Consider the following 13,731-nt stretch of genomic DNA (forward strand, 5'->3'; position numbering starts at 1 on the left):
TTAAGGTATAAGTCTGTCTCTGTATCTATGTATACACACACAGCATGCTGTATTATTTTTACTACAAACAGATTTATGCTAAGCCCTCAGATTACATGAGTATTTCTACGCGCCAATTCATTCTAGCAGCCTCTAGTTAAACTTCTGCGAGATACATGCAACTCCAAAAATATCTTAGCCACACCTTGTAAAAATATCTTGCTCTTGCACTAATGTATGCATCCCGGATACCCTGGCGCAGCAGAAATGCGCTGCTCGCATCTGTAAAGCTCTACGGGGAGTCACCAGCCCTGGGTCTGAGGCTGCTGGCTGGGGGGAGCTCAGGGTCTGGTCCTCTGGTTCCCCACCTTCCTGGCATCTGGAGCCACGCCATCGCCCAGTCATCGCCTGTGGAAGTTGTCCAACTCTGATGACATTGGACATCAGATGATGGATCTTAAGGATCCACATTGTCCACGCTGGTAGAGGGAGGAGGGGAGAGGCTTGCTAAGGCTGTGTGGCAGCAAGCAGCTCCCAGATATTCATAAACAGCTTAAGGAGATCTTGTCTTCCAGAAAATACAGGAGAAATTTTGGTGATAGGTGCAGTGATGCATTCCCAGACCTTAAATAAAACTTCTAGGAAAACGGGGAAAGGAGTTAATATTCCTCAGCAGAGCATAATTAAATTGCAGCTTGGTTTCTAACACTGGCTGCTGAAGTAGTTTGCTTCATTTCAGTGTTGATAGACCATGTACCGCATGTAAAGACAATTAGCAGAGCAGAGAGAAAAGCAGCAGATGCTGGAGATGCACCGAGTTAGATGACTCATTATGTTACGAAGAGTCTCTCTTTCAGAAAAGTGAAAAAGGATTGTGCAAAAAAGAAAAGGCTTGAATAGACCAAATAATTTTTAAAGAAAGAACTCAAAGATTTCAGGAAAGAGTAGCAGAAAAATCAGACCCTTGCAGCGTGCTAAAGTGCGTGTATGCTTAAACTGCAGAGGGGAAAAACACACCATGGGGATCTTATTCCTCCCCACACTCCTGCCCCTTGTTTCCTTTAGGGTTACATGTTGGTTTTGGAGTGTACCCTGTTGAACCAAAATAAAATGTGTTTTAAAACTTCTTAAGTCTTTGAAAACTCAACTAATACTCCATTCTGGAAGGTACCATAAGAAGTAATTCAGTAACAGCTTCCTGGAGGATTTGCAATGTACATATTTTTACAGCATTTTTTTTTTCCAGTCTCACAAGACTAGCTAGAAATAACTATTTGCCATTTTAAAGATTTATTCTTACAAGTAGCTAATACATATAAAGTAGCAAACAGCTATGAATCAAGTACCTCCTGTTCTCAGCAACATTCTGCTCTGCATTTACAGTTTTCTTTGTTTCCTTAAAAACAAATGCAATTTTTATTTTCTCTTGCCAAACTGATTTGTGAATTTGAAACTAAATGAAATATCATTCTGTATGGCATCACTTCACTGATGGAGACCAAGAATGTAAATATATGCCAGGTTTTCCCTCTGCAAAAACTCGATTTTGCCCTAAAATCCTTTGTGGGTATATATGTGCACTTTTGCAGAAGCTTGTTTGAGAGATGCATTTGTAGTGTACGCACTAATATAAGTGACAAAAGATTCAGCCATGTCAAGCTCCGTAAACAAACCACTCCAGGGAAGTAACATTAACACATAATTGTATGTTTTTATCATGTCAGACCTGTCACAAAAAATAACTTGAATTGTGATTATAGTAATTAATTTTTCCTCTGCCATTTGAGACATGCAAACTTATTATGGCCATGGGGGTGATATATTCTGGACTGCCATTGTAGCGCATCATGTATTTACATTTCTATATGAAGAGTTATTACAAAAAGATGTTAACAGGATGAGGACCATACATATGCATACCTTTAAGTATACCTAATATCTTTACATTAAGACCTGGAGGTCTTGAGAAAGAAAAGGGTAAGATCATGCAAAAAATATGAAGCAAAATATAGATACAACTCAAGGGGAAGAAGGGATATTTGTGTGTGTACACCTCTTCCCCACTCTCCCCAAAATCAGGCAGTTCTGGGCTCAAAAACTGGTTTGTGGGATGTCTTACCACTTTGAAAAGAGAGAAGGAAATGTAATTTTTCTCTGCTATTCCAGCACCAAAAACTGTATTATTCTGAATGTCTTTGTTTCATTATTTCTTTATTAACAGCGTGTCCATGGTGAGTGGGTGGCTGAGCTTCCGCTCCTGTGCCATCCCTTCTGTCTCAGAGCGGAAATTTCGGCGTGTTGACTGTAACTTAAAGAAAGAAAAATAAAAAAGAAGGAAAGGTACTGATTCAGACGCCAGGGGAAGATACTGATGCTGTAACCTAAGGCACCTATTTAGGTGTGCTTGTACCTCGTTGTTTCATTAGCACGCCCGAGGGGCTCCTTCGCCACCGCCGCCTCCTTCCCCGAGTCTCGCGCTCTGCCTGCCTGCTCCCACCCGACACTAGCCCCGACACTGCACTAATCCCTGCAAGTTTGGAACTAATGAACTCGCTGCTGGGCTGCCGCCACGGAGCTTGGTCCCAAACTATACTGTACTTCACACTCGATTTATTCTCCAGATGGCGAGATTGCGCAGCCCCGCCGCGAGGGACCACCTCTTCCACTGGAGTGTAAAAGTGGACGGATGTTGTTTTCTTTGCAGATTTGATAATTCAAAGCTAGCAACTCGTGAGGATGGGTAGTGATTAGGTTTAACGGGTGCCAATTGAGCCCGCTACACACGTAGTCCCATCTTTAATTTTGGTGTCTGTGTGTCCTAGTGGTGGTTGATTCGTCTGCAATGTTGCATCACCAAAGCTTCTGTCTTCCCCAGTTGGCGTAGCTGCACGCGGGAAGGAAAATCTTCATGCATCCTCCTATGAGATACAAAACAAGCCACATTGAACAACGTTTGTTCCCGATGGGTTTTCCATCATGAGCATATTTAGCAGTTTTTAATAATGTTAGCATACAATATATAATAATGGAATGTAATTTAATGGCATCACTGCTTCCCATAGAAGTTCTGTTGTCTTCCTCTCTTGTTCAGCTTGATAAAGAGCCCAACCCCTGCAGCACCTAATGGGGTGCCACAGTTCCCAACTGTCCTAGGGTGGACCCATTTGTTTGTCAGGCTTATTTCTTTATCCACTCAGGACAGAGTGTTGCCCATGCTGTAGGGTGAAGGATGGTGTAAATTATTTCTTTTACTGTTCTTGAAAAATTTGACCAGTCTTATCAGGGACCTTACACACAGTTTGGAAAATACATTTATTCTCGTGCCTACTGCAACAAAAATATTATTGTATCAACTACTGCTTTTTTCTCTACTATTGTGTTGAAGTAGGTTAACTACCTTAAAATCTTGGCTTTCATGTGCATCCTACAATTACAATAGCATCTACATTTCATTGCATAATGAGGCAGAATGATATCTCCTTTTCATCCATGGAAAGTTTATTTATTTTAATTTAGTCAGATGTTTCAGTATTTTTTTTAAACCCATGATATGTTTTACTGGAAGCCTGGGTGGGGACCTGATACACCACACTAACATCAGTTGAATATTCCCAATATTGTAAGAATACTCCTTGTTATATTGTTGGATATTCCCTATATTGTAGGAAGGGCAGGCACAGAGTCAGGCCCCTTGAGAGGTCTGACTTTGGCAACCAGGTCCTATCAGCCTGTCCCACAATTAGAAAATATCGATTGAATCCTGATTCAAAAACTATAGCGACTAGAAATAGTTTATCGTGGAAAGGAGACGTTTCTGTTCCTGGGGTATCTAGGCAGACAGATCTAAAATGTAGTGGCTCTAAGAAGCCGCATCAATTCTCAACCCAACAGATGGCATGGGTGTGTTAACTAACATAGCAACATATTTTCTATTAAAATATGGGAAAAAACAACAACCCCCTCCCCATGTTTGTTGGTTGGTATAAATTCAGTGAAGTTGTTGGTTATTTTTGGGATACGTACCAGAGGGCTGCACATTTAGTTTATGTAAATTGATAACAGCAACAGCCTGTTAATAAGTGCTTTGTATGGAAATATACCTAGAAAGACACGATCTGTCTTTTTTGGGAAGGGAGTTTGCAGCCTGAGGAGAAAAATAGCTAATGAGATGGTCTACTGCTCATTATTATAATCTGAAAAAATCATAATGAATTAGACTGCAAGTTTTCTAGAGATGTGCCTTCAGTTGGAATTGGATGCTGCCTTAGTGGATAATTTTGGGAGATCTTTATTTTGCAAATTGGATCAGTGTGTGCTGAAACGGTGATAATCTGGCTTTAATTAAAAGCATAAATTGGTTTGGAGAGAGTGCTTCAGCCACTGCTCCGCAGCACATCCAGAAACTTTTGGCCCAGCCTAGGAACCAGCCACCGCTGACCTGAGAAGGACAAGGAGGTGGACTTGTGCTAAGCAGCAGTGGCATCATGCCGGTTCACGGCATTCGGATGAACTGCACCTGGTTGCAGTGAACTGCAGGCATCTTTGCACATATTTCCTGATGGCCCACTCACAGCAGTTATGACATTTTGGGCTGTATTTTACAGAAATTACCTCCAAACACAACCCTTTATGGCAGCACAGGGATGCGTACATGCCTATGCTGTTTGCATCTCTCCGATTGAGGGCCAAACCTTCGGAGAAGCATGAAGAGAAGCCCCAAGCTGAAGATTTCATTGACTTTATTCCTTCCCTTTACCCAGTTAGAGCAGTGCTTGCCATTGACTCTCCATATCCTTGCTGTGGACAGCCCAAGCCCCTCGAGCTTGGGGCAGGCTGACACTGGTCCCTGACCCAACACCCACACACCACCGTTCCTCCCACTGCCTCATTTCCACCACCTCTGGAAACCTCTTTGGCCCCTCCACAGGCACAGACCTGTAGCCGTCTGGTTTAACTCTACCATCATCTGCTGTCTCACTGATTCGTATTAGCCTGGATATTAACTTTGATGATTTTTTTCCCCTCTGAGTTTGCCTGTTTTCTTGCAAAGTATCTCTCTCCAGCGACTGCATATTGTTAAAGTTGTTTCTTAACATTTGTGACTCAGGAGCTTTAAAGTTTTATTAGGATCATAAAAGCTCTTCACAAATGAAATTACTTTTGATAAGTGTTCATTTTGACAATGAGAATTTGTTAGGGGCTGTTGGCAAGTGGGAGGAATTTGTTGCTGAAACTGAAATGGGCAGGAAGTGGGGAGCCCGAGTGCTCTCCTGCCCCTGCCCCTCCTCTTCTTGAGGCCAGTAAAAGTGTTGCATTTCAGAAAAGCACCCAGGTATTCTTAATGCAAATCAAATATTCAACAGACTTTCAAATCTACATTCACAAAAAATAGTGAGAGGCCATGCAAGCATCTTTGGATATTTTATTTTGTGCCAGCAGGAGAATATCTTTTTAGGTGGTTCACGAAAGTCTACAAACTATTTTGGCATTGTTTTCACAGACAAGTTGTGAACTCTATTATGAGCTTTAATATGCTCTGTCTATATGGAGAAAAAGAAAAATGATGTAACAAAGCCAAAGAAGTAGATGTACATCTATACAGACTGACATCCATGCTATTTGAGCACAGGCAATATGAAGATGAATTACAAAAATGAATTGCTTTATGCAAATGTATTAACATTCCGTTTTTGTGAGTACAGACAGCGCGACACATTATGGTTAGTATACAGATTTGTGTTTGTTAGACATGGTCAGTAGCAGGGGACACAGAACTCATGTTTTCTACAAGTGGTGGTGGAGAAATATTTAGACATGAAAACTTTATTTGCTAGTTATAAAGAAATGAGAAAGGCAGAATTGCGAGGTGCTGGTGATGACTGCTTTAATAAAAGACCAGAAGTGACAGACATGTTGGGGACAGAAATATACTGGCTGTCTAGCTTTTTCTCCACATCACTTCTACAAGTTTTCTGCTCAGCATGCTTTTCTGTTGATAGAAAATATGCTTTTTTTTTTTTTTGGTGCCTTTAAATATATATATATATATATTTACTGCAGAGAGAAGCAAGACTGACAGTTGTGAAAACACTTGAGGAGTTTGACTTTGGCCATGCTGAGAAGTGTGTTAGGATAAACTCCGTGTCCAGTGGCCTCGCAGAGGAAGATCTAGAGACGCTTTTGCAGTCCAAGACCCTTCCTTCAAGCATGATGCTGCCAAAGGTTGAAAATGTCGAAGAAATAAGATGGGTGAGTAATATCTGTGTACCAACAATGTAGTAGCTTTTTACTGAAGCTGTTGGGCTGAGTTCAGCCAGGTGTAGAGGTGAAGGACTCTGATGCGACTCAAATATCATGTAACGTTGTTGCTTGGGTAAGGTAACTGGGAAGTGGATCTGTTTAAATGTGTGTAAGACGTGCTATAACAAGAAGTGTATGTGGAGCATCTTGCCTTCGCAAAGCACATGGGGTTTATTTCCCCTGCAGTCAATGAGGAGTCAATATTGATGAGAGAGTATGTTATCAAAAATGGATGCATCGGTCTCTTGACTCTTGTCTAGATATTCTGCCACGCGAAATGCTTGTCTGCGGCCGTGTGCCTTAGCCACATGCCTGGTAAGCGGGAGATGGGGAAAACATGTTAGCAACATGTGAAAAAGTGGGCTGGGGGGGGAAGGTCACTCCTTGGGGCAACTGGAGGAACAAACAGGAAGCTTTTAACTAGTGTTTTTAATTAGCACAGATATTATTTCCTGAGCAGTTCTCTATTTCTTCCTTTTTAATTGCTGACAGGTGTGTTTGTGTTTCATGACTGACTTTCCAGCCAATAAAAACCTGAAATGTAAATGGCTGGCATGTCAAATTACTTAAGAAAACTTTGAAATAGGCCTAATTACGCTGTAATTGTTTTAATTGTCAAGAAGGGGGACATTTGTTTGGCTATGCCATTATTTCTGCACAGTGCCCGTAAAGGAGCAACGTTGCGTGCTTGGGCCCGCTGTTTTTGCCAGGCGCTGGCCGAGCAGCCGGAAGGCCGCGAGATGCATCAGGGCTTCTTCACGGCACGATCCTGAGCCTCTGTTTCATTCTGAAGTCAATACACGATGGCACCCCGGGCAAACGTGTCAGCCCCGCCTTTAGCAGTGTCCCCATGGCCCAACTTTTGACTCAACCAGCCCTGCGAGCCTCGGGCGTAGCTCGTCACGCGCGAAAATTCACGCTGCCAAAATGGCAGGGCCCTCGCAACGGCGGGGCCCTCGAAATGGCAGGGTGCTCGCTGCCATGAAGCGGGCTCTGGGCTGAGGTGAAGGTGGGACCCTTGGGTCCCCTGGCCCCTTCCAGCCCTCCCTGGGGCTCGGGGCCGGCCGTCGTTGCCGCCGGCTCAATGCCTGCTGTCGGCACCATGCTCCCCTCCCGCCTGGCCGAGCCCTCGAGCACAAAGAGCGTGCTCCGCTTAATGACGCTGGCTCGTTTCAGAAATCCCGCGGCTTCGCTCCTGCCTGCTTTTTTTTTTTTTTTTTTTTTTTTTTTTTCCAGGCTCCCAGCCTAAGAGAAGCTGTTTATTTTTCCCCCCTCATTTTTATTTATGCGGAGCATAAAACCTGGAGGCTGATGCACAACTAAAAGATGGGCTTACTTGTTTTCTTTTGTGTGAGAATCTCTTGCTCTCCTTTTGTCCCTAGTGTGGGTACTTGTTTGACTGGCATGGCTTATTGGACTATAACAAGCGTAACTCTCCCTCCTTTGTGGCGGGACAATTCTCCCACAAATCCCGAACAGTGTGCATTCTTCCCAACACACTATTGGGTGTGCACGGGAACTGAAAGAATTGCGGGGGCCTGCTACTTCATCCCCTCCCCGAGCTTTGTTTTCTTCCCTCCGCCTTCTTCTTTCCCCCCTTCTCCCTGAAATGAACACTTTACCAGGCCGGAAACATTTAATCGTCTCCTTTTGAAAAAAATTAATTGAAACTTCTCCACTAGTTACCTTTTGTAGCGGTGCTTATTGCAAATTTTTAAAAGGAAGAGGAAGGGAGGCAATGTTTAATTAAACTTTCTTTATTTTTTGTTTTCCTCAAAAATAAAAAAGCAAAAGTCATCAAAAATCTCAGGAGTGTGACTTTTAAAATCTTTTAAAATAAAAGAAGAGCTCCACTGCTTTAACTTACACCTAAAATATAAACACAGTAACACTTTTTTACTTCTTGTTTCACTGAAAAAAAATAAAAAACAGATAGGAGTCTTCAGGATATACCCTGATGTAATTTTATTACCTCATTTTCTGTGTTTGCCTGTATAAAGTTTACTGTGTTGTGCTGTCCCGGTACCTGCCCAACCATATACTTGCACGTGTGAATTGCACTGTTTTTTTTCTTGCTAGCACATTTTGGGGTGGAATTCTCTTCTCCAAGGAAAAGTTGCAGAGAGGGCCCCGGTGATGATGCAAAGCAGGGACGGGAAGGGCAGAATTCTTCGTCGGAGAAAGCTGTGATTTATTTTGGCCTAATTGTAAAGTTACTGCAAATTGCTCGAAAGCTTTTTAAAGATCTCAGTGATTAGATTTTCCTTCTTTTGGGGAGGGGCGGTGGGGGGAAGCTAAAAGGGGAAATAACACCTCTAATCCAGCTTCTGGTAAATAGGCTGCCAGCTTTTAAAATGAGTTTCCTTTCTATTAGTCAGAATATTATGCTAAGCCTTAAGCATTAGTTTTTTATGTTGCCATAGCAGCCTTATTCCTGCAGGGTTGTGACCTGCGATGATTACAGTACAAAGCTTATAGGGTCTTGAAACCCCCTTTGAAGATGAAAAGTCTTTGATGGTTTATATTTATGCAAATCTCTTAGATATGATTTACCCAACTGAGACTGAATGGAGAGATGATTAAAATTCCCTTTCCTTTGATATCCATTAATAGTCGAATATTCCTTAAATTTAAAATATATGCATATGTTATTTTTGTCTTTATTTACAACAATATTTTTGCCATACCTGCAATGTGTTTATATCCGCGCAAATTGCTAGATCTAGACCGACATAATAGATTTACAATATAGGGCTGAGGGTTTTTTTTTTCCCCTTTTTTTTTCCCCCTTTTGAAAGGGGAAAAATCTGTGCAAGAGCTTTTGTATGTTTCCAGATGATAGATTTTGGAATTTGGGCTACCCCACTGGCAGCTCAGAGCTAGCTGTGAACTGGTCTCATGGAAAAAATTGGAAAGCTTTGGTCTTCAAAGAATTAAACTTCCTTTTTGAGGCCTTCCTAGGTAAGCTAAAAATTATGAAGAAAAGCCTACTGAACAAAGGGTAGCGGTGCCGTAACGAGTAACGCGGATGCCTGGGCGGCGGCACGCTGTGGCGGTGCTGGTGCTGGTGCCTGTACTGGTTCCAGTACTGGTACTGGTGCCCGACCCAAGGCAAGGCGGGCGCAGAGGTTGGGCACCCAGCACAGCCCGGGCCAGGGGCACGCACCCACCATCCACAAGTGAGCCCTGAATCCTTGAGGTGCGCAGCCGCAGGCCTGCACCAGAGCTTTCTGCCTTATTTTTAGTTACGAGTTTTGTGATTTTTTTTGTGTGTGTCTGTTTTTTTATTCTGTCTTGTTTTGGTTTTGGTTTTTTGGTTTTCTTTTTTTTTTGGGGGGGGGAGGAGTGTTGCAAGCCAGGTGAAAGATTTAAAGTGCTGCGTGTGCGTGTGTGTACTTTTTTCTTGTGTGCCTCATGCTGTCTAGTTTCAGTTTGCAGACAGATTCGTGCACCACTTGAAAGGCCGAACACTTGTAGAACCAATGAATTTTATCCCTTTTGTGGAAACTGCAGTGGGGTTGCTCAATTTTAAGGTAAGCAGGTCTGGATGCAGTTGAAGTGTTCGTATTTTGCCCCCCTCAGCCACCTGGGATATGCTGAGCCCTCCATACTCCTGGCACAATTTCTTGAAGGTAGAGAGATTAAAAAAATACTGAACACATTTTTCAGTCCCCTAAAACATCTGCATGCTTAACTCTCATGTTTGTACAGCAAAGGCCTTTCTAAATCCAAAATATTTCGGTGGAAGAACAGTTCCAGATAGTCCATGCCGACTAACGAAACCCCTCCGCATTACTAGCAGCATTTTTGACAGACTTAGAGTGGAAATCTGCTTCCCTAAAGGACTGTAGTACTCACACTGTTGCACTAAAAGACTACTTAGTAGCTGTCGAACTTCACTTTGATATAACATTTAATTAGAAAAAAGGACGATCCTCCTTTCACTACTGTTGAAGCGGTATCTCTATAATGTTTTCTACCGACAACACTTCAAGCAAATTTCACGTTACGGCTTTTTGTTTGTGTGATGGGGTGTTTAGCGCCGAGGTTAGAAGCACAATTAACTTTAAAAATATCAAATATCCGCAGAGTAATTTTAAACCAAACCTTATTTTTATGGTGCTTTTTAACACAGATTACCCGCCAGCCTTTCATACCCAGCCCAGGCTTTTCAGCAAGGACAGGCAGCACGGTGACAAAGTGGCAGATCCCCTGCACTCGCGGGGGGACGTGGGGCTCCCCCCAAAGCTTGACGGGGAAGGTTTGGGGCCAGCTGAGGACACGCGGGGCAGAAGCAGCTCGAGAGCTGCCGGCAGCCCCAGCCTGCTGGTTTGGCGCAGCCACGTACCTCCCCACACGTAATAAAGCATCACCAGACAGGCACGCTCCCGTTCGGGGCGCATACGCAGAATTAACTCGCCTTTGCAACTGGCTGGGGTTTTTATTCACTTGCAGTATTTTATAGGGGAATTTTTTTAGTGCTGCAGTCCTTGATGTTGGCAGCGGAGTTGCCTTTTAAAGCGTTCTGCTTAATAATAATTTTGTGCCCCACCGGCTGCCATGTAAGAACACCCACTAGCAGAGTTTGTAATTACATCTGCCCCTTTCTGCATACCTTTTCCTCAACAAATATTAATATTACAAAAATCAGTATAAAATAGTAATATTCTGGAAATGCACACCATTATATAAAGCTACGGTACCAAAATTCTGCTTGCTTTTACATTCTACAGTACTTGTTGCATTTTTAACCTCCATACCCACTTTTTAGTTAGTTGTTGCAGAGGGCTTTAAATTGGCAATTTATCCAGTCAGGTACCCACCATCGTTTTAAACCATTCAAATTATTACTGTAATAACAGAGATTCTGATCCTTCTTTCTTTTTTCCTCGGGCAGGGATGCTACATGTCAAACCACTCAAAGCTAATACTTTTTTGTTTGCTTTTAAGCAGCATTTGAGGAGTGTTTTGTCCCATATTGTTGCATACATATCTGAGACAGCAATTGCTGTAATACCAAGGGCATTATGGTAAGCTCTGGCCAAGAGGCAGGGAATCTGCTATGATGTCCTGCGTTTCCACAGCGCAAGCATATCGGTGCTCAGGGCAAGATAACGTTTGCTGTTCTGCTGAGTCATTTTAAAGCATTGTGCACAGCCGAGTACCTACAATGGCTTTGCTTAATAGGAGCAATTTTAGCTGAAGGATTGCTAGATTTGGGTAGTACTGAGTTGATGTAATATCCTCTTAGTCTCTCTGCTTCCTGCATTTCTGTAGAAATTAATGATATGCTCTCATTTGAAGGCTGTCTGTGAAGAAGCATTGAAAGCAGGATCCCAGGTTGGCTTTCATTTGGACGCAGTCGTCTTTGGAGGAGAGGATTTCCGTGCCAGCATAGGTTGTTACCTGTCTGCTTACTATAAGGGTTAATGGCATTTGCATTGGAGAAGCCCGATGTGATTTATCCCCATTGCTGTACTGACAGCAATAAGTAAAGTGCTGAAAACACTTGATTCTGCATTTTACATGTTCCCTTTTCTCCTTATATTTTTCAACATGGGATGTATGACTGGGAAATTAAAACGTGATTCCTGTGTGTTACAGGGCACTGACACTTTCTTATCCTTCTTGCCATGCAGTAGCAAAAATTAATGGAAAAAAAAACAAAACAAAACAAAAAAAAAACAAGTCACTGAAATTATTTTAAAATGTAGTGCCCATAAGAAATACACTTCTAAGAACTAAGAAGTAATAAATTCATAAAATTCTGATGTCTACTTTATCTCTGTTTTACAATCAATTATCACTCAGGATTTTGACATCTTCCACAAATACTCTCCTGTCAGATTTTACAATGATAAATTTAAATATGTTTTATGTCAATACAGCAATCTCTATCATATATTCATGTGAAAACATTATTCATCTTCCTCAAAAATGAAAAGTATTTCAGAATCATTTTTATTCAAAGCCATTTATCTCCTTATTAATCTGATTTAGTTTAAAGATAATAGTTCAGAGGTATTGACGTTTAAATTAAAAATAAATATGTTAATGTAAAAAATTAGCATTGATTTGTTAAATTATTCCTTACAAATTGGAAATCTGTGTCTAAATAATGACCCTAAGGAAAGGGAACATATTATTATTTTTTCACACCAGCCTTCATGTGAGAATGCTGCTTAGCTGGTGCACTGTGAACACATGAAGTCTTGTGAATACTTTTGGTTCTTCTCAGAAGTCGTCTACTATCATTTTTCATCCAAATACTAAAGCTTAAATATTCAGCTTAGGACATCCGTTGTGACAAGAATCACAACCAAGGAAAGTGCAATTCTGCTCTCAGTGTGAATTTTTTAACCATTTAGTTGGAGCCAGTATGTCGATTTGTATAAGGCTTCTCGTGCTGTAATGTTTCTCGCTATACATATAATAATGCAATCAGATAATTACTTCATGTTAGTCCCAACTCAACTGTCCTTACCAGCCAAAACTTCCATTGACTTACAACTTCTGATTTGAAATGAATCAAAATCTGAATTTTATAAGCTAGCATAGAGAGATTTATTTCTTTTGCTAAAGCAGCTTATTTTTTTTTCCCAAGAGTATCATTCTAACAATACAGCCTTGCATCCCACTTTGTTTTCTAAATCAGTTAAATGAAATCTCAAACTTCTTTCTTTCTTTCTTTCCCTTCCTTCCTTCCTTCCTTCCTTCCTTCCTTCCTTCCTTTCTTTCTTTCTTTCTTTCTTTCTTTCTTTCTTTCTTTCTTTCTTTCTTTCTTTCTTTCTTTCTTTCTTTCTTTCTTTCTTTCTTTCTTTCTTTTTATTTTTTTAACTAGGAAACATATAAGATAGAAAGGTTTAAAGCATTCTCATCATCCTTTTTTTTCTGTTTGTTTTCATTCTTTTCGTAGGTGCAACTAGCAGTAAGGAAACTCATGATATTCTCTATGCCAGGCAAAAGATAATAGTCACAGCAAAGGCATTTGGCCTCCAAGCAATAGACCTTGTTTACATCGATTTCCGAGATGAAGACGGACTCCGCAGGCAGTCAAGAGAAGGTGCCTCGATGGGTTTCACCGGTATGGGCTTCTGCCGATGTTGCAAAATAATGCCTATATTCTTCAATTTAAGCAGATCGCTACTCTTACTGTTACTTTGACAAATAACTTGATTTTTTTTATTTCAGGCCAGTTATTGAAAAAAAAAAAAAAATCAAACTCACCTACATTTATTAGCAGCTGTAACATTGTGCCTGGAAATTTTGCCTGACAAGTCACAGGCTGCTTTTTAAAGCTTACATCCCCTGAAGCGTGTGGCTGTGTTTTGAAGAGAAGTTGGGGCAGGGGATGTGCAGGATATGATTTCTCCCATCACTGAGCATGGGAGATGTGATCCTGTACTTTGCAACAGCCACTCTTCAGTCACTTTTTAAAATATTTGGATCTGT

The 13,731-nt window shown here is 41.5% G+C and overlaps 1 protein-coding gene across 1 annotated transcript in view; it reads left to right on the forward strand.

Annotated features, from left to right (window-relative positions):
- CLYBL (citramalyl-CoA lyase) overlaps positions 1–13,731 on the forward strand; it is a 155,179-nt gene that overhangs the window by 122,371 nt on the left and 19,077 nt on the right. The window contains exons 3-6 of the mRNA XM_082752057.1: positions 6,040–6,228; positions 9,711–9,812; positions 11,584–11,677; positions 13,196–13,363. Of these exons, the coding sequence (XP_082608183.1) occupies positions 6,040–6,228; positions 9,711–9,812; positions 11,584–11,677; positions 13,196–13,363 (553 nt within the window). The remainder of the gene's footprint in view (positions 1–6,039; positions 6,229–9,710; positions 9,813–11,583; positions 11,678–13,195; positions 13,364–13,731) is intronic.

Source organism: Aythya marila, assembly GCF_965140915.1.
Source record: "Aythya marila genome assembly, chromosome: 1".
NCBI lineage: Eukaryota > Metazoa > Chordata > Aves > Anseriformes > Anatidae > Aythya > Aythya marila.